The sequence below is a fragment of the Mugil cephalus genome, chromosome 9 (genome assembly GCF_022458985.1).
Source record: "Mugil cephalus isolate CIBA_MC_2020 chromosome 9, CIBA_Mcephalus_1.1, whole genome shotgun sequence".
Taxonomy (NCBI): Eukaryota; Metazoa; Chordata; class Actinopteri; order Mugiliformes; family Mugilidae; genus Mugil; species Mugil cephalus.
Genome location: NC_061778.1, coordinates 25,722,998 through 25,749,334, shown reverse-complemented (window position 1 = coordinate 25,749,334; position 26,337 = coordinate 25,722,998). Strand labels below are relative to the sequence as shown.

The 26,337-nt window shown below is 39.6% G+C and overlaps 2 protein-coding genes across 8 annotated transcripts in view; one reads left to right on the top strand and one right to left on the bottom strand.

Moving 5' to 3' along the window:
- The window catches only part of slc19a3a (solute carrier family 19 member 3a), a 4,028-nt gene extending 2,108 nt beyond the window's left edge, over nt 1–1,920 (top strand). The window contains exons 4-7 of the mRNA XM_047594164.1: nt 578–656; nt 784–976; nt 1,080–1,221; nt 1,353–1,920. Of these exons, the coding sequence (XP_047450120.1) occupies nt 578–656; nt 784–976; nt 1,080–1,221; nt 1,353–1,502 (564 nt within the window). The 3' untranslated portion in view covers nt 1,503–1,920. The remainder of the gene's footprint in view (nt 1–577; nt 657–783; nt 977–1,079; nt 1,222–1,352) is intronic.
- agfg1a (ArfGAP with FG repeats 1a) lies at nt 1,602–26,337 on the bottom strand. Of its 7 annotated transcripts, none has more exons than XM_047594156.1 (14): nt 25,991–26,337; nt 17,680–17,773; nt 15,049–15,164; nt 14,051–14,216; nt 13,189–13,351; nt 12,333–12,452; nt 10,930–11,001; nt 7,139–7,354; nt 6,339–6,516; nt 6,023–6,102; nt 5,454–5,588; nt 3,313–3,465; nt 3,065–3,159; nt 1,602–2,434 (listed from the first exon to the last, which is right to left on the bottom strand). In XM_047594156.1, the coding sequence occupies exons 1-14, from the start codon at nt 26,155–26,157 to the stop codon at nt 2,375–2,377; spliced, it is 1,815 nt and encodes a 604-aa protein (XP_047450112.1). In that variant the 5' UTR covers nt 26,158–26,337; the 3' UTR covers nt 1,602–2,374. The 7 variants fall into 7 exon arrangements, with proteins under 7 accessions (XP_047450112.1, XP_047450114.1, XP_047450115.1 ...); XM_047594158.1 differs by having other exon boundaries at nt 5,454–5,585; nt 25,991–26,336; XM_047594159.1 differs by lacking the exon at nt 10,930–11,001 and having other exon boundaries at nt 25,991–26,336.

Genomic DNA, 26,337 nt, shown 5'->3' with positions numbered 1-26,337 from the left:
GTGTGTGAGAGATTGTGACACAAACTTACAGGAAGTAGTGCAAATCAATGGAAGCAGTGTTGCAGCAGTTACCAGGAACTTCAAGAGCCGTTGCAGCACACTGACCAGGACATGCAGGAGATGCTGTAGGCATCCTCCTAAACAGGGAGCGCCTCAAGTGCCTCAGACACGATACAGTTTATCAATAGGTATCAGTTTAAATGTATGTTCGTTCTGTCATCATAATTGCATATGGATAATCCAAAATACTGACTGAAAATATGTCTCCCAGTCACCAGAAGCCACTTTGCCAAAAATAACACCTGTTTTTCTACAGAACAAAAATGGAACTTGTACAATTATGAGTTCAATACAACATCTGCACAGGATTTTAATTTTTAGTTTAGTTTAATTTTAAACAATTAAACTAAAAGCAAAAATGTCAATGAACATCACATTTGAATCTCTAGAATGAGGTTTCACTTGGGTGGGCCTGACTTCCTACTGCTGTGTTTTTAATATAGTAAATTAGTTTTCATATGACATCAGAGCATAAAGCCTACAGTTCAACTAGACGTCTGTGTACTGTACCCTGCAGGTGCTGTGGGAGCATGTGCAACCATCTCAGAACTTCAGCGTTTACAACGGAGGTGTGGAGGCAGCATCCAACCTCTTGAGTAAGCGTAATCACAGAGGCCTTTGTGCTGCATAATACAGACTACAACTAATGCCCCAAAACAATTACTAGCTGTCTATAACGGTCATTGATACTCTCCATTACAACTATTCTACACTGTTTTCCAGGTGCTGCCACATCCTACGGTATAGGCTTCACCGAGGTGAGATGGGAGCAGTGGGGAGAGCTGGCCCTGGGTGCTTTCTCTGGACTCGGGGCAGCTGCACTGTTCATCATGACCTTCACTGGCAGCATCTGGGTCTGCTACAGTGGCTATATCATTTTTAAATGTCTGTACATGTTGCTGATAACAATAGCCATGTAAGAGTGTTACATCATATAAGGGGATAGATTTATCCTCGTGATTCAGTCCAAGTTTTGTTCAAAGGAAAAAAGAGCATTAATGAAACATTACTGCTCCTAGGTACCAGATTGCAGCCGACTTGTCAATGGAAAGATACGCACTTGTCTTTGGTGCAAACAACTTTGGAGCACTGGCTCTGCAGACAATTATTACTTCTGTAGTGGTTGACAGTGCAGGGCTGGGTTTGGCCATCATTCCTCAGGTAAGAAGTCCAGTCTCAAAGAATGTGCAGAAGTGAAAACAAATGTATTCTGGGATAACAGTCCTGCACCAAGTCTTAGTCAATGTATGTTCTTCAGTGCTCTAAGCTTTTAAATGTGTGCTCTTTTGCAGTTCACCATATATGCCAGCTACTTCTCAACCATTGCTGTTGTTTTTTCTCTGCGGGGACTATTTAGTGTTTGGAGAGCAAAGAGAAATGACAAAGAGGTCACCCATCCACACAAAGATGACCCCCCAGGCTGTGAAGAGCATAGATTCTGAATAAACAATGAAAAGCGTTTTTTGACACCACTGCAGCAAAGACTTTCATATTACTTTTCATCCATCCATCCATCCATACAAATGAGTGCTCAGTTCTTCTTACTTAAAATTCATTTTAATATATATACTGTATATATTTACACATTAACTTAAAATTCTCTAATACCCAATGTAAGTGGTTTTCAGTTCATCGTCTTCCTGATAACCACTCGGATGTGGTCGACTGTCCGAAGGTGTTTTTACCTCTGTACGCAGGACAAGGGATGGCAGAGCAATCAATCCCCAGCCCCGTCCCTGATGCAGCATTCACTCTTTCTTTTCATGTCTTGACAACAGAATATGCGTTTTTCTCTTAAGTGGGAACATTTTGCCTAAAAGGATCTTGCACAAATAAACAGTTTGGTTTTTTACAAATACAGTAACTGGCAGTACCCATTAGCTTTTCCAGGCAACAGTTCTGTCTTACCAAATCTTGTGTTTTAGATACAAATACTGATATGCACAAAAGCTAATGTCCTAAAAGAAAAATATGTACAGAATTGCAGCATAATGAATGAGATATACTGTACGCAATAACTTAGTTTTCAGCCAGTTTGATTATACATGGTGGCTCAGTAGAGGCAAGGCCAGTTCACAGGTTAAATAGAGAAGAGGGGATCAACCTCTCCCTCACACACTATCACTTTGTTTTGTAGCCACAGACAGTGTCAGCAACGACTGTCTCGCATATTGTTCCATTTGTGACAAACAGCGATAGAAAATACAAATCCTTACAAACATTGTGTTTTTAAAGCTACTTGTGAAACAAAACAGTGCAATAGGTGCAAGCGCGCCAGTTGTTGACCCTGTAGTGCAGCAGACAAGATGGATCGCTATAAGAAGGGGTTTGTTGAAGAGCCTCCTGCTGGGTACTGTGCAGGTGGACCGGCACCCTGGAATCCAAGAGGGAAACACAAACACGTCTTATTCAGAAGAGGGTCAGAAAGACAAAAACAAAACTCACTAATAGAACTAATTTTCTTGTTGAGAGTTAACCAAGTGGACTGATACCACGTATGTGTCTGTATGCTAGATGCAGCCAGAGTCAGCTTAGTTTAGTGTAAAGCTTGGGGGTGAACAGAAACAAAATCAATTTAGCAGGCCCCATGTTATAGTTTTATTGATATCCCACGAACTAACATGCCATATCTCATTTCTTTAAGCCCATATAGAAATCTAACTGTAAAAACATTTCACCAGGCCATTATACACTAAGCTACTGTATTTCCCAAGTGGGATTGGGTCCTGGGTGAGCAGTAGATACCTCAGGAGGTTTACGGTCGTGGTTAGCCACATGTTCACCTACTGATGCCATAGTTTGAGCAAATAAGGAAAGCTATTGCTTCAGCATAAAATCACAGAGCCCAGCTTTATCCCAACCACAGTAGTTTTTTACAACCAAATCCAAAAGAAGAGATGGGATAACAACCTTTGTCAGGGGACCCAATTATCACCATGCACGTCCACTTTAAAACCAATATCTACTCCATGAAATGACCATATACTGTAGACATCATACTAACCAGAAAAGGGTTGCTCGAGACCATAGGTCCTCCCATCGCCTGCCCAAAAGAAGTCACAACAGGCTTGGCCTGGCCAAAGGCTGGAAATCCCCCACCTATTAGTGTTAAATGATTTGATAAACAAAACGAAATTAAATACAACAAGCAGAACTTCTTAAAGACATTTAAATGAAACGATGTAGTAATTACTCTGTCAGATGCAAGCTGGAGGTTATCAGGATATAAATGCAACTACATTATCTACACACCGTTGGGTTGCTGGGGATACGCAGGAGGTTGAGGGAAAGGAGCCTGACCAGGAAAGGGTTGTTGGAATGTTCCACTGAAGCTAGTGGGAAAGTTGTAGGCAGCAGAGTTCCCAAATCCAGCTGGCATACTCATGGAGCCTGTACCAAACGATGCTGCAACACAGCAGGACAGCAGCAGGTTTACAAAAGCCTATGTTAGAAGCATACTACAACAGAAGCAAAACTTTGACACACTGCATTTTGTTTTCAAAATTGTAACTGAATTAATTAAATAGCACACACACTCACATAACTATAAAATGTCATATTTACACATAAGCTGGCACACATTAGCATTACAATCAGGAAAGAATGCAAATATTCAAAGGCCATTAAAGACAGTTTTTTAGGAAGCTATTTACTGTAATGAGTAAGGATGCCTGACTAGGGTTACAGAATAGTCAAGAAAACAAACAAGAAATATGGCTACAATAAATCAGCAACTTGAACAGTGTCAATTACAGCAGTTGGTTTGGTTGCTCCTTTTAAGCAGGCGATTAACTGTATGTGAGGGGAAGAAAGTGTAAATGATTCTGTAACCCATAGTATGGCTTTGAGTGCAGAACTGCACATTCTATGCAGTTTAAACACATGCAAAATTAGAGTAAGACTGTCTGCACACAGGCCTTAAAAGGAGGAAAAGTGAGTCGGAGTCAGACATGAGGCTACAACACCAGCAGTTACTGTAGCACCAGTGTCTGATCTATGAGGAGCACACAGGAGCAAAAACTGGAATTACACTGCTGTACGCAAGACAGCTGGTGACTGAGCAATCTAATAACTGATACAAATGCTACAACCAATGCCTGTTGGTTGTTGCCATTTAAAATTGAATGTGTGAGTAAACAAGCTTAATAGCTCTTAAAACCAATACTAGAGTCTTGAAGACAGTTTTCAATATCTGAGTTCATTCAGTGAAAGAAGCTTTTATAGCACTCAACATGATGAATAACAGTGGTTCTCTTTATGCTCAATATGATGCTATGTTGGTTTTAATGCTATTAAAAAAGCAAACCAGTGTTTTATTTTTCGCTTATGTGATGAGAGGACAATGTTGAGGAAACCACTGAAACACATTGTAGACCATGAAAGATGAACAACAAACATAGTAACTTTTTAAACAACTAAGAGGCGGTTTAAGGCTCTTTTAAAGTAGGACATACATAGCCTACGCTGAGCCATTTATACTTGTGTACTCGTCAGTCAGACTCGTCAGTACCTTAAATGAGCCTTAAGAGAGACTGTTGCTCTGAACAAAAGATGAAAAAATGTCCATCTCCGTCTTTCCTCCAAGGTCTCGAATTTACTCATTATTAACCTGTTGCAGATTAAACTGAAAGTCTTCATTTTTAAATCCTTCAAGGTGTTGGAATTTCTGTTTAATGATAATTAGATACCTTCTTATTAAAGACTGCAAAGCCAAACGTGCTACCAGAAGTCGCTCATATTTAACTTGTATCACTTTACTAATTCTCTTCTATGGGGAAAATGCCAATTGTGCTACATTTTGTCACAGCCCTATGTCTGTGACACTACTTATGTTTTTCAACATTTCCTAATAGACCTGCAAAGGAATAAATCAGCAACTGCCAGAGCAAGGCACATGTGAGCAAAGAGGAAACAGACAACACAAAGAAACCTACCAAAGGTGGGAGGATAACCCTGCCCATGAAGGACCCTCATCAAGTCTGTCCAGCATGGCGAGAACAATCAGACAGACAGCTGAATCTCAAATTTAGCACCTTACTGGTTATTTTATTTCTCTTCCGTACTGCAGTAAATGGCAGTACTAGTCAACCTGTTATGGCAGTTTTGCTACGTTGCATTTTATCATCCTGTTTATCATCCATTTTTATCTTCCCTGGTGTCTGATGTCATGTTGTGGACTATTCACTGTTGAGGTAACAACAGTAAACTTTGCCACTAAAAATATGCAAGACAACATAACATATCATGCACTTGATGTATCATAATAGTACATTATTTTAAGATAAATTAATTTACCTATGAACTGTTAGAAAAGATACGATTCTTTATTTATCCCACAGTGGGAAATAAGTAAGGTGAGTCACAGGCACACATATGCACACACAAAAACAAACCTGCTGCAGCTGCCACACTCGCTGCTCTGCCATTGCATTGGAACGGGTTGGTGGGAGCTCCTCCTCCTGCTGCTGCTGCTGCTGCTGCTGCTGGGGCAACGCCAGCAGCTACAAATGGATTGGTTGACTGAGCTGCTGGTGAAAGATATGAAGTCACCAAACACAGAACATGTAACTGCATGGCCTAAATATCTTAAAAACAAAGGGATTGGTTTATGGAAGCTTTCTTATTTAGAAAGGCTGAAGTCAACTATGAGTGACCTGTTCCATTCCCATTAAAAATCTCTGCCATCACTGTAAACATTGCCCCTTACTGTTGAATGTTTTCATAATACAGCAATGTTCAAAACAATCGTATTACCTTAGGCTTACATCGAGCAAGAAAATTATAAAGCTTAAAAAAAGAAGAAGCTGACACCATTTACATGTTCTTCAACAATGTAATGAAGTCATAAAATGACCTCTGAGGCTGACTGGCTGAAAATGACCAGAAATGTGCTACAACAAAACCTAGCAGTACCTAATAGATACACGATTATCACAATGCATCAGAAACAGGGTGCACTCACCTCCAAAACCCTGAGCCATGCCAGGCATGGCCTGTTGTGCCTGTGCTGCTGACACCCCAGTCTCCGAGCCAAACATGGCCCTGCAATGACACAGTCAACACACCAGTTTAGGAAAAGCCCTAAGCCACCTTGAGATATGGGGGTATAACCCCTGTAACTTTGTTTGGGAAGACACTTGGCACATTGTTTCAACACTATATCAATAGCGGCTTAAAACGTTTTCACCTAAAGTGATTAACTGTGACACTGTGACATTGTTACATTCAAATAAATACTTCTAAGAGACATAAAAAAAAACTGCATGCATGTATCTCACCCTTGTGAGGTGCTGGTGGTGTTGTAAACACTGGTGGCAGGGGCTGAGGAGCTGAAGACGGTATCCAGCTCAGCTAGAGCAGCATAGCGGTCCCCCCCTGTTAGGACTGCGGGCTGCTTCTGAGGCAAACCACTGACTCCTCCAGTTGCTGCTGTGCTCGCTCCAGGAATACCAGCTCCTAGAGAAAAAGCACATAACAGCAGAGCTGGTCTCAACAGATGTCAACTTTAGCAATACAGGAGTTCTGCAACTTTCAAAGACAAAAATCCAGAGATAGCTGCCATATTCAACCTATTGAAAATAATGGGGAATAAATGATCAGTCATTAGGAAACTAGAATATCTCTAGCAGAGAAATACAGTTTGTAGTTATGAACAAAATAAACTAAAACCAGCCCAGCTCAATTCACAGGTGTTTGTGCGCCAGAATTCTGACGACCTCCAATCAATCCAATACATACGGCATTCATTAAAGCAAGAAGGTATTTCCATCATGTCCAGTTGCCTGGCGTCCTTATACAGGGTGGTTCAGCAACAGTGAAGCCAGAGTACCGATTTTGGAAAAAATAAACCCAAGTCATGGCTATGCTAAAAAGTAATTGATCCAGCATTAGACATTTTTATTTATTTATTTATTTTATATTTAAATCTGTCCTCTTTTTAGAGCAACTGTCTCTGTATAGGAAGGAAAACTAATAGGGGATCTATGCGCCTGACTGCATCATGCTTTTAATTGTGTCTTCTTTAACCTCTATCCCTACAACTTAGCTCTATGAAACAGGCTAGGCAGGAGAGGTTTACCTTGCTCTGTATTGGCAGAGCTAAACACGTTATCCAGGTCAGCCAGGGCTGCGTATCTATCAGCAGCGACACTAGTACTCTGTACAGCGTCTCTGCCAGTTCCTGTGGAGTTACTCTGGGAGGAGGAACTGAAGGATCCAAAGTCAGCACTACACGATTTGGGGAAGTTGTCAAAATTTGCAAAACTGGCATTTGCTAGTCCCCCTGGGGTGCTACCTGCATGAAAGAGAGAAATTAAAAAGTCATGACGGGGCGTCGATTGTTGCCTTTGAGAAACAACAAGAACAGGGTGGTGGAAACGAAGCTACATAGAATAAAGTTGGGGTGGAGTCAGGCTGGGGATGGCATTCTTTCACTAACTAAGGGTAGGCGGTAAAATTAGCTATACGTATTAGTGCCACATGATGTGTAGGACAGCATCTTTCTTGTGTATCCTAGACCTAGTGAAATGCATCAACTGTGACATGAAATCAATTTCATCATTTAAAGGACAGGATCTTTAAGCCATTAAGAACCCACTAGGTAGTACTGGGCTCTGTAATGAATACTGTCACTTTAAACAAGAGATAAGAGCTTATAACTGCATGTCATTTTACCTCTGTGTATCCACTTATATATACTTCTATATCGATCAGGCATAACATTATGACCATAAGCAGTAGAAGTGAATAACACTGATTATCTCTTCATCACGGCACCCGTTAGTGGGTGGGATATAATAGGAAGTAAGTGAACATTTCATCAACAGAATGGGCTGATGTTAATATGTTAGAAGCAGGAACAATGGGCAAGTGGACGGATTTCAGCAAGTTTGACAAGAGCCACATTGTGATGTTAGACGACTGAGTCAGAGCGTCTCCAAAACTGCAGCTCCTGTGGGGTGGTCCTGGTCTGCAGTAGTCAGCATCAACCAAGGCTCATTGATGCACGGGGGGAGCGAAGGCTAGCCCCTGTGGTTTGATCCAACAGATGAGCTATTGTTGCTTAATTTGCTGAATAAATTAATGCTGATAGAAAGGTGTCAGAATATAGTGTATCATAGTACATTGTGTACTGAGCTGTATAGCAGAAGAATAGTCAAGGCGCCATGTTGACCCCTGTGCGCCACCAAAAGCAGCAAGTGAGTATCAAAACTGGACCAGAGAACTTTCAAAGAAGAAGGCCTGGTATGATGAACCATGTTATTTTTTTAACATCACATAGATGGCTGGGTGCATGTGTCTTGCTTACCTGGGGAGCACATGGCACCAATATCCACTATGGGAAAAAGACAAACTAGCAGAAGCAATGGGATGGGTGATGATCTGCTAGGAAACCTCGGGTCTTACCATCCATGTGGCTGTTACTTTGACACCAGGGTTTCCCATACAATGTTAATAGTATGGTGGCCCACCAAGGTCTAATTTACTCCATCATGGTCTCAAATGGTCAATGAATCGGAACTATTTTTTATGTCTCAAAGACTGTTGTTTGTCGCTAAACCCAATATCCACATTGTTATTAATTTAATACCAATACAAATGCCCCTATGATATGTGCAGAGATTTCATATAATGTACAACTTATTTATAATAGTTGGGATAGCATCATAATTAGGGGATTTTATTAATACAGTAGAACCACCTCTTCAAGAAAAAAAAACAGTGGACACATACCACTGACTAAGCATTGTAGCAGACGATGTACACTCTTTCCGGGAAACAGTATTCCCAGACGGCTGTAACCTCTTTCAGAAAGATAAGGAAGAAAGCAGAAAGCACAAATGGTCCAGGAATGGTTTGAGGAGCACAACAGCAACTTTGAGGTGTTGACTTGGCCTCCAAATTCCCCAGATCTCATTTCAATCTGTGAGATGCACTGGTCAAACAAGTCTGATCTATGGAGGCCCCATCTCTCAACTTATAAGACTTAAAGAATCTGCTGCTAACACCTTGGTGCCAGATTCCACAGCACACCTTCATAGGTTTAGTGGAGTCCATGACTCGATGGGTCAGGGATGTTTTGGCAGCAAAAGGGGGACCTACACAATATTAGAAAGGTGGTTATAATGCTATGACTGATCGGTGTACATGCAATCTGTTTCACACTATGTAATGAGTTGACAACAATGCCTATTTAGGCACTGGTCTAAGTTAAAGTTTCCAAAAAAGCTAGCAATAAATATCTAGTTTTTTTTTTTTTTTAGAGAAGATATCATAATCAGTTCCCATAGAACAGATTAATAATAAATGGAAACAATAAATTGAATAAATGGAAACACGTGAAAATCAGAGCTAACTGCGCAGTCTGTGAAATCTTCAACTGGAGAGAAGGCAAATTTTAGTAATGGCAGCACTGAAACCACAACAGTTAAATCTTAATCAATGGTTCACTGCATTATAGGAAATATTGCTTGAAGCTCTGGAGCCTATCATGATGGTAATAAACCTAAAATCTAAGCCTGCTACTTTTAAAATACAAATCTGTTTGTGAGAATGGCTTTTGAGCAAACCCAAAAGATGGAAAAGAAACCTATACTTAAGTAATTTTCTAGATTATCTGTCAGGTATGCTCTGCAGGATGTCATTCAGTGAGCAGTGATCAAATGAGTTTAAGAGCAAATAAAGAGAAGAAGTGGCACAAACAAGAACAAAACAGTGAGTTAGAGAAAAGAACCATCTGGTTGTTTCATGGTGGTTGTGTTCTAAAGTACATACTGACAAACTCCACATAGCTCTGCTGGAAGATGCTGCATTGCTGGATTTTGTGTGAACACACACACACACACACGCACCTCTTTAAATATCCTTGACTCAGAGGACAACGACAGAGACAGCCACGCAACTTGGCCGCTACCTTTTTACCAAGTCCCAGTCTCATACAATCTGCACGCTGTTATTGGCAGGGACTTACATGCACATTGCACAAAAGCTGCAGCCCGATTAACACACTGCCACTGGGTCAGATGTGATGACTGCGGGGGATTACTTTTTTGGAGGCTATTAGGCCTGCCTACACAATAGGAAGAAGATTTGTGAGTAGCACTTTAGCTAGCTAACCTTGCCACCAAATTGACATAAATTAATCTGAGTGCACCTGGCACCTAGCTGTGGCTTCATTTAAGAGGCCAAATTGTATGAATTCACCGCTTGCGTATCCAGGCTCTGCCTGCCACAATAGTCCGCATGCTAACTATGAATGCATTTGTGTACAGTTTTGAGCTGCCATGACATAGCATAAAGTCATAACTAGGACTAAGGGAGGACATTTCGCTTAGCCTCACTAAAAGTTCGAATAAAATATTCGAATATAGTTCGAAAGCTGCCACATTACTTGATACTGTTTCAGGGAGTCTTTTGTGATGTTTGTATCCCAAAACAGGAAATAAAAGGGGATACTAAAAATGCAATTTATCAGCACTACAGTTCATACAAAGATTTCTTAAGATCCTGCATAGTATACCTTCAAATGTCAAACAAGTTAAACTGCCCAATGACACAGCACATTTCTGAATTATTGCAAAAGGGAAAGATATGTATGTACTCTCTTTTATTCTCTCTTTTTTTTTTATTTCACATTGCTATATTCTTATATTTGGTCTCTCTCCATAGTATCTCCCAATTACTGTAGATATTGTATTATTTCTGTTTAGAGCCTGTGACATGTCAGCTATGATTCTCTGTTGAAGAGAAAAAAAGAGCTACATACTGAGATGCACATTACAGCCAGAGAGAAGGATCAGAATGACTATATATGAGGATCGGTGTAGAGGGTAAAAGCCGTTATGAGGGCGAGCCCAGAGAGACACTTACTGTGTGCACCCTGGAGAGGCAGGGCAGTGGCAAACTCACCCATACTGCGGCTGGATGAGAGCAGAGTGAAAGCTGGCAGCCATAAATCAAAGAGGGAGGGAGAAATGGGGCAATGAGCAATGTAAGATGGCAGAAAGAAGAAAGAATAGATGTCAACTAAAGCAGAGGTGAAATTTTAGAAAAAGCACTGAATCAAAGCAAATCAACTGCTGCTGAGATAATGAATAAAAAACAACAAAAAAACAAACAAAGAAACAAACAGAAGAAAACATGACAGATTGGGAAACTGAAGCCAAATAGCACAGTCAGTCAGCGTATTTGAGAAAGGGATTATCTTACAAAGCCACAGGAGAGAAAGGGGACATTTATCCATTAAGCAAGCAACAGCCATATTAAAGAGATCACTGTGCCAGGACATATGAACACAGTAAGTGTACACCGCCAGCAGAGGGCACTGTAGTACACAAAGTTTTCAAGATAAGGAAGAGGTTGTCTGTGTTAGAATTTCTGAGACTATATGAAGGGGAAGACAAAAGTGTTCAGTTACAAAGTATGAGGACTGCCAATATTGCTTGGCTACAAATTTCAAGATCACAACATAACACATTAAAATGCCAGTTTTAGGTCATCTACGGAAGTTAGAGCGTAGTAGTAAAGCTGGGGTTTTACATGTCCTGTATAATAATGATCCCCCTAATTAGTCAGCGGTCATCTTAATATAAAGCAGAAGGATTATATTACCCACTAACACTAAAATTATTTTTAAAACTCAAGTGTACTAAAAGTACATATTTGAACAAAATTGTTATTGAAGTTCCATACGAGAGGATAACCTATATGAACCGTGCCTGTTTGTCATGGTCAAATGAAGCTTCAAAAGTAGGTCAAATGTTACATGTGGCACTCAGAGCGAATGCTTCTGGTGAGGCCGCAGTATCTCAGGAACACAGAACTTCATGTCTGTGTACCCTGTTTTTTGCTTAAGGCACATGTAAACATAACGTCATGTGTTCTGCTGCAGTCAAGGACAATTAGCTGAATTGAAAAAAGAAAAAAATACAGTAACTATGCATTTCCCTCCTCTTTAAATACAAAATAAGTTGGCAAATTCTGTTTAATTTGCAGGCTGTAAAACCAGAATATCTTGAAAATCATGCTGGTGTACAAACATTTGTCAAATTTGATCAGATGAATGAACATATATACATACAGAAATGTTTGGGGAAGGAGAAAATGTTTCAGAGCAGTTTAAAAAAAAAGATCTTGAAATGAAGAAATTTGACTGCCATGTGAATGGTGTATTTGTGTTAACCTATATGTACATTTACTGTGTGCATACATAACAATACATGCCAATTTCTTTATGTTTGGATTTATTTGTCCAGTGAAAGAACTCGCTCTACCTGTATTTGAAGGTTGAAATGGGACTTGGGGAGCAGAATGGAAACCACCTGTCGACGCAGAAGTGCTCCTGAATGCATCAAAATTAGCAAAGTCTGCTTCTGCGTTGGCATTCTGTGCGGCTGGAGGTGGTGAACATGTGAGGTTCAGACAAATGGATAAACAAAACAAAAAACACAGTGAGGGGGAAATAATGGATGGATGGATTCATACATTTGACATTCAAAGACATTAATGAAAACAAAACAATTTCAATGGATTATGTGCTAACAAAGAGATGAACCATGGTGTGATTAATAATGGCAGCTTTGAAGGCCAGTAAGATAGTCAAGACATTCACCCTTTCCCTGGTGACTCTGTGTGTGTTGAGCACATAGCATACAAAGTTGGATGAGTGTGCTGGGACCCCACGCGTCTTTAATCTTAGTGTGCACTCATGTTTGCTATGTGACGTTGTGTAGATTCCACTTTAGTTGCTGCATTAAGGGTGAGTCCTGATGGCTCTTAAAGGGGGAAATTAGAGGACATTATCCTCCATGGAAAGCAAACACTAATAGCCACATTAGTAACCATGGAGATTTGCCTGTGTGTCTGGTACTATTCCATAATGTTTGGCCATGTCACGGGGGTTACATGGCTGCTGAAATTCAACCTATAATTCAGACTGGATAACGTGAGTCAATTAAACAGCTACTTATATCAATCAGCAAGCAGCTCTCTCTTAAACACTTAAAAACGTAAAACTTTCTAAAAATCTTAAAAGATACAACACATGTGTTCCAATGTGTTTTCAACTCAGATATACAGCTGCTTGTTGTCTGCGTTATTCAATGAATGAATAAATTGCTTGTTTCTTACTTGTGTGGCTGTTGAAATGTGCAAAGTTAGCAAAACTGGAGCTGGCGCCTGCATTCATGTTTGGAGGGGCAGCAAAGATGTCTCCACCCAAGTCACTGAGGAGGTCAAACTTCTTGTCGTGGAAGTGCTGCTGATGCTGTTGTCCACGGCTCACCACAGGAGACTGGTGGAGACAAGAGATAGTTTTGAAAACAATGTTTCCATGCGTTAGTTGGTGTGGAAATTTATAAAGGAAATTTGACCATTAAAAAAAATTTTCGTTGAAAAAAAAAATAAAAAAATAAAAATAAAAACATTCATTCACTGTATCCCACTAGGTAAATTTTGTAATTGATTAAAAAAATTAATGTGATTCTATATTGGTTTAGAATAATTATTAGTCTGGTTGATTTGTTTATTGCATTTGTTATTTGTAAATCCTTTGTAAAGTCCTGACTAATTTGTTAATTAATTACAAGTATGTAGTGCAGATTAGTAATCCTGCTCAGGAATAAACCTATATCAACCAGCTGTACATCCATCACTGCTAGCGGACAGCGGATGATAATATATGTGCCTTGTAAAAATCAGTTTGTTTGGTACATGTGGTTTAATCATTTAACAACTGCAATGTTTTCCACCACTGAAAGGTGAACCAACATTTCTAGAAATAATTACAAATTTAGCGTGTGTGTGTGTTTTTCTTGTCACATGGGGACTCTAAAGTGGCTGCACACAAACCCATAAGGAATCTTATTTCACGTGAGGACCAAACCGCTTTTAGAGACTCAAAACATTTTAAGTTCAAGTATTCAGTTGTGATGTCCCCACACAGATACTGGAAAATGCTTGTATATGTGCTTCACAGCTTCACAAGTCTTACTTGATTTGGTGGTGTGTTCTTGTTGAGGTGTAGAGAGGGAGCCGACTCCCCCAGGAGGGATTTGAGTGGTCTAACTTCTGGGGTGCTGCTGGTGCTGCTGTTTGAGGAGCCAGAGATGGAAGCATGGACTGATGCCACCACCTTGGCCTGCTCAGGAGGTACATACCTTGGAGAGAATTCACATTGTATACATTTAATTGATGTAGACATGCTGAGGAGCACACGAAAAAACACAACTTAATAAAGCAATGAAATCTACCTTGATAAATAAGTAATACAGATAATATGATGTAAAATTAACAAAATATGGGATTTCAAAAGGGTAGTCTTTTGGCAAAACGGATGTTTCAACTGTATGTGAAAACAACAGAGAAATTTGTTGGAGTGCAAATGCATAACTTACCTGACAGGAAAGAAACATGTTTTAAAACATTAAGAAAAACAGGGTGAAAAACACAATTAGTGTGTTTATTTGTGCGTTTCAAGAGAATGACCTGTGTGATTAAGAATGTCTGCAGCAGAGGTGATATGTTGAGACTTGCCCCATCATCACACTCGTTTGGTCAGACTTCAGAGATTACACACTAGGTGACGCCTAAAATTAATATTTAGTCTGAATGAACAATAAGGGAAACGTGTGTGTTCAATTTTTTGTATTTAATGAATGTCTAACAGTTTAATATTTATTCGGAGTGTTTGAAATAATTCCTCCCTTTAATCATCACAATCAACAGTCAGAATGCTCTACTGACAGTTATGTTAAAGCTCATATAAATCTAAGTGGATTGAAAACTAGAATTTCAATTGAATCTTGTACATTAAGCAGCTTGGCTGTAATGGCCTAGCTTCTGTGCATTAAAGAGGCATATTTGGTGGCTTGCTTCAGGCTAACTGCTATGAGCTGCAGCCTGTGAGACATTCCAAGCCAGGGAGAAAAAAAACAGGAGAGCTACATGTCTGCACAATGCACAAACCCAGAACTTGCAAATATGACGTACCATCTCTTCTTCTCATATTTTTCTTGAAGGAACTCCTTGACTTTCTGTGGTTCTCTGAAGTCTGGCACTGAAGAGGTTCTGTCATCATAGAGACCGAGCCAGATCTGTTTACATACCTGGAATACACAGAATAACTCAAGTGAATTTTAATAGAAAAATGTACTTGAATGTTTTGAAACTGTAACCATGTGCCAGTACGTCATACATTCAACATTGTGGTTCAAATTCTGCTGTATAACATGATTTGGCTTTACGCTTAAGACCAACTGAACACAGTTCTTGGTGTAAAATCAACCCGTGTCTCACCTTTCTCTGGTCTGTGGTTTCAGAAAGCATTCCCTAGTATTTGACTAATCTTATAAAGAGAGATTTACATGCTCCATGTGTGTGCACACAGTTTAGAAGGCAGCATTGTAGATGGACTGAAGACACAGAAGAGTCAGCAAGACCCCTGTGCTGTATTTAAGACTGTTGTACTCTCACTTTAGCTGGCACAGGCTTACACCAGAATGTGCAAGCTCACTATTTTATGATGAGTTCAAAATATGTGAACAATTTTGTATCCGTTTTTCTGTTTTTTCCTTGTGCTTTCTACAGAAAAAACATAAAAAGCATGAAAACTTGAAGGCAGCAGTATTTATGCAGCAGACTTGAAGGATTCACACATTAGCTCCAACCTTGAGTTTCCTGCATGTCTGCCTGCCCTGCCACTTTGTTATAGCTTATAATAGACTCTGCTTCCCAGGTGGCATTGCTCTATTTCATCCTCCGTTTACCAGAAATGTCTCTTGTATGATGGGATGATGCTGATGCACTTTGGCTCACATTTGCAATACATTGTGTGGTACAGATCTATATTATTATGATGGCTGAGTAAGGGGCTGTAGAATTTGTCAAATTTGAAATGATGGAAAGAAGGCCAAGTAGAGTACTGTAATTTTAATAATTATGTTGGCAACTGTTGTTTAATTTGATGCTCCATGTGACAAACAGCATGGCTCAGCATGGCGAAGTTAGATGCGTGCAGCCTTTTGTCCGCAGCTCTTTGTCTAACACTGTGGCCGCTCCCACTTGCTCTATTACTCTCTGCAATATTTAAGATTTGGCCTGTTGTCACAAAATTCCCTACTCTGCTAGGTTAGAAAACCAGTAGCCAATGGCTCAAAGCCCATAGACTTATTTAGCATCAATCAATTCCATTTTACAGGGCCCAGTTCATTCCAATATAAATTCAGTATGAGATATTTCAATTTTCCATTGTTTATTTCAGATATATGTAGTATTTTACCTAGTTGGCATGTTGTATTATTCATATGACTTTGCTTTTATGCAGCTCTTTTTTTTGGTTTTACATGTTTTAATTTCAATCAGCTTTCAGCTATGTTTGTCTAAAGGATGATGAAATGAAGGCTACAAGGTTAAACAAGATTGTTTATTATACTACAAACCATGCTGTAGTCTTGAACTTTCTACAGTTTCTTTTCCTCCTCCTTAGTAGCAGGTGAAGTCGTGCCAGAAATACAACTACAGCTACTACCAGCAGCGGTAGCCCTCGGGTTGGTGAGTCAGCAACCACCAGAAGGCCAAAAAAGGGTCAATTGGCTATTGCCTGAAAACAATTAGCATTTTGCAAAAAATTTTGAAAGTACACGGTGCGTACTTTCCACATTATACGCTGGGAGGTGAACGTGTTGGAAATGGCAATGCTTTCACTGAAAGATGTCAGAGAGGAAACACTGCAATGCCCCGTTTGTAAGCCAAATGAGCTGTAACTGCACGTTAAAATGAAATATAAAACAAGTACATGCTACATGGTACTGGAGAGATACAGGAATATGATCTATTTTCCATTATCTATCCTCCACCATCTTTCTCAAGCTCTCTTCTCTCTTGGGAATAGGAATGGGTATAGTTAAGGTTGTATCCAGTGGGCAGTGGGCAGTAATTAAAAATTCAGTGTCACCAAAATGAAGTGCCGAAATCTGCATTGCTTTTCGGTTTGGTTACTACCATTTGCATCAGCGCAGGTGCAATTATGGTACCAAGTACTGATACCCATCCCTACATGGGAATCGCCCGCCCCATGACGTCAGGGGCCACAGTATGGCAAAAAATGTATAACGGTGCCATATTTTCTCCTTATACGCTGACATTTGTCAATACAAAAATACAAGTACAGCTACGTTTATCTAACCATAAGTACATCTGCAGTGGTAGCTGTGGTAGAAGGACTGAGGTTGGTAAGTCAACAACCACCAGAAAGCCAGCAAAGGGTCAATTGGCTATTATCTGAAAACAATTAGCATTTTGCATTCATCGTCCAAATATCCATTTTCTAAGATTACACTAGCGGTAACTTAACACAGCATGTTTTCTGCAAACATGCTCATAAACACCCAATAATATTTATTATATTAAGTAGTAATAATTATTATAGCAATATTACAAATATATAAATACAGCAAAAATTCAACAAATTTAATTACAGGAAACTCTGCAAGATAGTCAGTTCAACAAAAATCCAAACAAATGGACAGTGTGCAAACCAAAACTGCTTTGGAGCTGTGGTTTATTTAACCTTGAGCTTAATTATCAACTGTGTTGTGTGACAGGGCACGCAGTCATCCCCACCTCATTGCCATGTTTCTGGAGGAACTCGATTTCCTGTTGCGTGAAAGTTGTCATGGAAATGGACTTGACTCTGTGGGGTGGATTCAGTCCTCGTCTGTGGACGGAAAAATGGAAAAAGGGAAACAGGTCAATTTAATTTGAAGACACAGCAAATGAATGCTACATCTGGACATACACCAGAGTCCATCTTTCAGAATGGAGACATTTAATTACAGTAGCTACAAATTGAAATGCTGCCTGATGGTGTGTGTAACTGAGGATAGGAAGACTCCATTATAGAGAGAAATGACTGACACGAATGATGACAGAGAGACATAATGACAGAAAAAAGAAAGGAAGTTGAACAGAACAGAGGAAGTGGGCGAAACTCTCTTTAAAGTGACACAGACTAAACTGACGTTGTCTGTACAGTAAAGAATGGGCAGTCTCCCTTAATAGAGAAACTGCCGATATGGAGTAACACCCATTAGCCCACATGAGCCTTATTCATTTTCCTGAGAAGGTCACAGCTCATGCCACAATGGCCCAAATTAAAAATGCCTGGTAACTGTAATGCTTGAAAAGAGACGGCATTAGGCTTTTATATTAAGCTCCAGGCCTGCTTGCCTGTGCATTTTTTTCCTCGACCCACTACGAAGGGAAAACTAATGTAGTACTAGCTGCAAGGTCACAACCTGTTTTGTCTGTGAAGGTGACCAAACAGTACTTAGCATGCAAGCAGAATGTTTTAAGACTTATGAGAGCTTCATATATTAAAACTTCTTTTGAGAAACAGAGTAACAGTCTTAGAAAAGTTTCTTTGTCCATTGGATTGTAAAGACAACACCAGTAACTTACAAGAGATGAAGGTCAAAGCAGTCTGCAGAATCTAACAGACTTAATTATCAGAGATCTTTGAGATGCTTTTACACTGTTCAGAGCATCTCTTCACTCGTTGTTGACACCGCCCATGTAGCAAAAGCAGCATGTCAGCAGCTAAATTCTTCCATCAGTGGGTGCAGTGGATTCATTAATCCACTGCACCAAAGTGCACCAAGTGAAATATTGACAGCACACACAATAGTGCAACAGCCCAAGAAATAATCAGTATGTTTACTTATAACATATAAGTATGCATGCATAAGCAACATAACCATGACCAACTCATCAAGAATTAAATTCAAGTACACCAATAAGTTATGCAATATAAAAATAAGAATAAGAAATAAGACCTGGCAATCTATTGGGGAATCACAATTAAATAGTATAATACATAAAGGCCTAATTATCTTAAATTTTATTCAAAGTGTATCACTTCAATTCTGAAGTCTGCCAAATCAATCAGGACCAAAGTGGTGTAAAAAAAATATCTGAACAACATGCAGTTAATGTTTCAGTATACCTAATTTCGAAAAGAAGCTCCGCTAGCTTTCCAAACTCAAACCAGCAGCGATACTAATGGCTTACAGTCATTAGGACCTCAATCAGGATTTTTTTTGCACTCAATCCGAAATATTAAGTATTGGCAGATCTGATAAAAAGTTTTCTTTATGGTACAGTACTGTACAACCATATGAAGTACAATAAACTTCAAAATGATTACAATAAGTTTGACAGCTCTGCAGCACATCTGGGAAAAAAACACCGCCTTGCAGGCTATCCCTTATAGATTTTTCACTTTATTTTACAGTAGTATTAACAGTACAGCATTCTTTGTTGTGCAAAATACAGTACAGTAGAAGTATACCCTTCCTTATCATGAAAACATGTTGTATGGTTTGAACAACATAACAAGCAAATAAACTTAAATATCTTTCTAAATAGTTGTGTATAGCTTAACTTGAAAATTCACAAGGTCACGACAAATATTAAAATGTAATACTGCTTAGACCAGCATTGAAAAAAACGGAAATCTTTTTTTCAGCTATGTAAAGTACATGGTGATGCAGATGCGTTTAGTCATGTCCTTAAACAAACATTTTGGTTTATGGTGGCCATAAAACAAACACAAAAGATGAGGCTTGGCTGCATGCTCAACTTGATATATCTGATCATTTTAAATATGCTTTAACTGCCCATCATTACCAATCCCCAGATACTGATAGGGACATTCCTAGCGGTAATAGCAAAGATTTTTTTCCAATGAACTTCCAAGACGTTATAGACCTATAAAACTGAACCACGTTGATTAACCATTAACATTAAGCTTTAAGTGGCAGTAAACTCCGTTTTGCAGATAAATATTACATTTCTCAACACTATCCACCTCTAATTAAGCCTTTAAACTTGAATGTGTTGCTGGTGGCACGTTTGCGCAAGCGCACTTTGAATTACTGTAATTATGTCACGGTTGAGATGAGAATTCAGAATTCCAATGCTGAGATCTTGTGCTTTACAGCCAATATGGTGTCATTACAATAATTTCACTTGCCAAGATTATTCCACTCTTACAACAAGCATTAAATTGTGAATAACTGCCAGATATTCAAAATTCCAGGTATGTAGGATAAATGGGCAAAATCATATGGGACATTTCTACAGTCAAAATAAGAAAAAAAAGTCCAGGCGAACATTTTGAGGATTAGGTTTAAAGGGTCAATATCAGAATATAGTAAACAATACATTTCCTAATCAGATCTAAAAATATGAAAACCTTGCCTTTTGTTATAATTGGCATCATTGGTTAAATATTAATTCAAATATTCAGTTTAATGGTATGGTGGAAGTTACATATTTATATTTATATTTATATTTAGTTTTAATTTAGCAAATTAATGGAAGGGTTGTCGTCAACCGAGGAAACAATTGTCAGATTAGATATATCAGAAGAAATAATTGATAGATCAATGAACAAAATAAAAAAAAAGTCATAAAAGTAGCAGTCCTATATCCCGGTATTATAATCTAGGCAGATAGGTACCCTCTTTGGCTCTAAAGGAACTGATAGGCTTAATATTTTATTTTCACTTCATTTAAGTACTTAAACACAAAAACACAACTGAGCACTGACACTGAATGTAGTGTAGAACTGATGAGGTTTAACATTCATTTGCTTGTCACAACTGTCTAGGAAATGAGAGCGTCACTGTCACAACTACAAACACAAACTCGTGGCGTAGTCAGATCCTAAAGTCAGTGAAACTCTAGACCAGATAGCTAAATTATTCACTGCTGTTACCCCTTACAGAATTTGTTTTCATCTCCCCTCTCATTCTCTACACATCCACCAATCAGCTGTCAGTTCTTGCAGCACACACAACAAGTACAAAAGTAAGCTCTGACACAGACTAAAGAAGCCAAAGAAGTAGACACACATGCAGTGTTAGTGTGTGAACATCCGAGGCACCGTGTCAACTTACACTAAGGAACACGAGACTGAAAGCAGACGTATGCAATAACAATGTCCACATTGTTTCAGTTAGAAAGCTGCCCGTGTGTGCTCAGTGTGGAGGATAGCCATGGGAATGCTTTATTGGCTCCCCAGTAATGCCATGCCGATAACTTTCTGAAAGGAAAGTCAAGTGCAAAACATCAGAAAACATGTTAATATTAGAGCTTGGTTTAAATTTTAGTTTTGTTGGAAAGGTTCAACACTGATTCATAAAATCCCTGGATCATTTTTTTTTTCAGCTGATGTCATTTCCTGCATACTCTGGTTAGAGATCTCATGGCATTCTCGCGAGGACGGTTTTGCACGACAAATCACTTGAGGGTGCGCAATGAGATCAGTTCACATCGGAGGAAGATCCAAAACAAAAAACTACAACACAGAGCACTGTGATGTCTGAAAGCTGACTTCATTTGCAAAACATTAGTTAAGTAAAAATGTCTTTCATAACTTTGTAAAATTGTTTAAATGCTAAAATATTTCTAAATAAATTATTGAATCAAATTTTAACTGTATGAATTGGGATCGAACCAATTCAGGAAACCAGTACCAAAACCCAACCTGAGGTAACATGACCGCTACGTTAACAATAACAGAAACGTCCATGGTTTGAGATATGGTTTTGATGCTCTAGGTCCAATTATTAAAATAACTCCATGTAAAAAAAATCAGTCCATAACAAATGCATCAACAGTTATAAACTCATGGTAGAAAGACAAGTCTGTAGATGTATGAGTGATTCTGTATATTCACGCTTTTCTGTATGTGTTTCAGTGGCCTGAGGAAGGTAAGTGATCAGATCCCAGTCTCATGAACATGAAACTAGGTCAGATTAAGGGAGAAAGTCCAAAGCCCTTAAGGACTAAATATCATGGCAGCATCTCAGCCCAGTTGTCCCATTATAGTGACTTCTAATACTGGTTATGTCAACTTTGTCTGATCATTTTGTTTTCATGCGAAATACATATTTTAGCTGTAAGTCACCTTGTCATCAGAGTAATACTCGTATCAGCAACTGTGAGGTAAGATATAACTGTGAGGTAATTCCAGGGTTCTGTATCCTGCCTGGTACCAAGTACAGTGACATTATGTTATGATCTGACAGTCTGGAGCATCATCAAACTCAATGTTCAATGACAGGAGGCTAATTATTTTGGAGAGATAGACTTAAACTGCAGTGAGAAGAAACTTCTTACGTCTAAATCACATACACATCAGTGTGATTAACAGCTTAAACAAAGTCCACCTATTTTATGATTGTGTGCTGCGTGGCATAGTGTGTCACAGAACAGTATCAACATATTGCGCAGTAAAATAATTATGACCTAGTCTCTACATCAGACTGGCACTGCCGAAGAAAACTGAGCTCATTTGCATACTGTGATAGCTCCAGGCTGAGAGGAACTGCCGATATTACATCTCAAAAGAATGGCTATGCATGCTTCAACCAGTTTTTGCTAAGTAGCAAGAATATGCCAACTCTTAAAGCTTAATTTGTGGCTCAATTTTTAATTCGCATTAATGTCAACTTAGACCATCATTCACTAGACACTTTGCAGTATTTTACAGTTGCTACAGTATTTTAAGAAATCAAAAGTCCAGAGGCCAGGAATAGGTTTACAGTTCCAGGTTATGACTAGTGCAGGGGTCGGCTCTTTTAACCCTCTGCCGAGTTATGGGGAGTAAGGTCACTGACCTAAGTCGTTCACGGCAACTATTCACTCAACAGCAAACAGAGAGCTACACAACAACTGAATGACATTGAATGCCACACCACTCACACTCATGGTTGTAACATCAACCAAAAACACTGAACTCCCACAGTGCATTGCAGCACATACTCCTTGCTATCCAGTTTTTAATTCAAATGTATTTTACTTCAGATCGTTTTTTTTTTTTAAACATAATTCTAAATTTGAATTTATGGTGATCTTGTAACATTAAAATAAAATGTGTTTAATTTTTTGTTGCTCAAAATGTACGTCACAATTGCCAATGTGCCACACCCACTATTTATTGAACTTTTCAGCCGCAGGTAAGCCAACCATGGATAAATCCCTGCTATGTATGCATAAATACCATTTTGTTTTCTCTGTATCAGTTCTTTCATTTCACAAATGCAACACACTATAGTTTTTTTTTATACATACATCTAGCATAGAGGTAATAAAAATTCAATACTTGGTCTAGTGCATGCATTTGCTTTCACTAGCATACCTAATGAAGTGGCTTGAGTGTATAATGTTGGACCTTTGCTGTCTGTGGCACCTCCCTACCCTTGCAATGGTATTTTCACTATTGCAGCCATGCTTAGCCAGGAACACATAAACCAAGTGGGGTTACTTCCTGCTATGAGGAATTGTCCAGAAAGAGACATTGTGAATGCTGTTCCTCCTGGGAAGGCCTCCACCTTCATAAGGAATGTGTTTACACAGCAGATTCCAACACCACCCATTAAATAACCACAACTATGGAGAGAGAAGGTTGTTAGGAGGTAGGTAGCTACCATCACCCCCTAAACAAGTTAACACCGTTACTGCCCTAATGAAAAATAAAGGAAAAAAATAAAGGGGGAAAAGACTCACGACGTTTGTGACTGCCTCAGGAGTGTCACCTGTAATACTGAGGGGTTTTGTTTTGCTTGACTTGAAAAGTATAAATGAAACACCACTGTTAATTATAAATAGTCATAATGATAAGTCAAGACAGTACCCACACAGTTTATCATATCTGGATATGAACTTAAGTGCTCTCTCTTACACTGCCAGGGTTTATGCTTCTCTAGAGCTAAAAAGAACAAGAGACAGACAGTGACCTCTCTGCCACTTCCTGTTGCACACATACAGTACAACATCACATGTTGCTGATGTAGCAGCGCGGTGGGGCCACACCACTTCCTGAGCCTACAATCACACCAGGCTTCCTGCATTTATCAGTCAAGCATCAATCCTTACAACCCCACACTCGTCTGATGCAAAAATTTGTCTCTAAATGCCCCCCAAAAGCTGGTAAGATAAACAGGAGACTGTAAATTGTGGGGGAGGGTCTTACTGCGCGGCATAGACCATCCCTTTCCCCTACAATCTTTATGCTAATCATTATTCATAAATGGAAAAAGGCAAGGTGATTTCCATAAAGCATGAAAAATGAGCAGTGCAGGTTGCTGATGAGAATAAGCTGAACAGGATGATCAGTTTATTGAGTTACTTGCTAACAGCCCACAGTCAATTGACTCCTGTCAAATGTTTTCGCTTACAAAGGCTTGAGATGAAGTTAAAAAAAAGTATTTGTGGAACTTTGTGGCAGAGAGAGGACAATGATTTCCTACTTTACAGATGGTGAGAAAACATTACACCCATAATTCCACAGGATCTGCATGTATGTCACAAAGGTTTGGCAATGCTGGGGGATGAAGGGAAAAATAGGGTGCATGTATTTTATCAGCTGATGTGGGGTTTTAAGGTTTACTGAAGTGCTCTCAGAAGACTGCATTAAGCAAAAGTCTTCAGGGAATAATGGCACTGCGCAGAATGGTGCAATGTCATGCAATATAGGTATCAAACGGGTATTTCTTACACTTAATGTATGTCAATTTGTCATTTATCACAGTAGTCGATGTTTTTTGGAGAACACTGCAATGAACTGTAATACACCTCTTCAGATTTCTTAGCAGGTGTGGATGGTTGTCAAATAAGGCAAGCTTGGACAGCTCCATTAAGGTGGGACAGCTGTAGCTGCACAGGAAGAAGTGGAATGCCTCGCTAATCCCAAATCCCAAGCTACAGATGCTTGGTTACACAACTGCACACAGGCTTTAAATCTGGCAAAAATCTAAAGTAAAAAAAAAAAAAAAAAACCCAAAACAGTTACACACAAATTACCAATGCAGTGGGTAGTTTCTAAGCCATTATTTGGGGTGAACTGCGTAGAGGTTAACAAATGGGGACTTGGGGCTGAAGTTGTTGGTCGACTGGTGGGCTGAATACAACTGATGATGGTGCCAATAATGGTTTTGCACTTATCTCAAAATAACTTTTACGCAATGCCAGTCATGTTTGCAACACAGTTTAGATAAAATATAAGAGGATATAATATCAAGCAAGAGCCACTCAGAGGGCAAAGGTCATCTTAGCGGACCCACATTACTGTCTTTATGCTGAGTTTCCACTTTTGCCTTCTGGAAAGAGGTAAACCTTCCCTAAGAGGCCCAAACCAAACAGATATCTCAGGTCATTTGTTCCCTCAGGGTTTCTAAATAAGCTTTAGGCATGTCTTTGAAATGTAGGCCACGTATATGGTAATGATAATTTATCTGATGACATTTATTCCTTATATCTATGTTTCTATGTATTGCACCATAATATGCTATGAAATGGTTTGTCGACTGCTGTTGAAAACCAAATTGGGACAATGAAGACTTTCTAATCTAATACAACAAGAGTAACTGAAATGCGCATTCGAGCGTTTCTGAATGTGTGGAGCATAACGTGCTCGAATGTGTGAAGTATAACGTGTCCGAATGGGTGGAGTATAACGTGTCCTAATGTGTGCAGTATAACGTGTCCAAGCCAACCAGCTCGGTTTCTAGGTGGTCCTTCCTAACGTTACCAGCAACTGGTAGTAGCAGCTGGCTACCTAGCCTGCCTAGCCTGCAACTGTCAAGATAAGTTCGCAGGCTCACACTGGAAGCTAAAGTTAGATGGCGTCTAGGGTTGCTGATTGCTGCGTTGCTTTGCTTTGTGGTGCACTGACACCTCCGCCTACCCCGCCCAATTCAGCACGGCGAGACAATGTCAAAGCTGCTCAACTCACGGCGGCTGGAACGTTACATGGTTACCCCCAACGGCAGCTACCGCTAGTCGGCTAACTGGCTTAGCTTCGCCCGGTGTAGCCAAGGCGCACACAAACGTCTAAGCTAAGGCCAGGTTGCAACTCAATACTCACAAGATGCCAGAGCAGGAGGTACACACGAATGAGCCCACAGTCATGTTGGCGTAGGTTGGGCCGCGCTGGTCGCAGTCGAAGCACTTTCTGTTGGGAGGCAAACTCGTCATTTCCCTCAGCATCTTCAGGTGCTTCTCCTCTTGTTTTCGTTTTGCACTCGCCGCCATGGTAAAGGACGTCCAGTGGGATAAAAAATAAAAAAAACGCAGGAGGCTGGAAGGTCAGCTACAACTAAAACAAAGGGCTGTGCTTCTTAAAAAAAAACGGTTACCGACTCGTGCTGTAGACAGAGAGGGGATGGGTAGGTGGCTCCGTTGTCAGGGCGGCCTCCTCGAATGAGGAGTTTC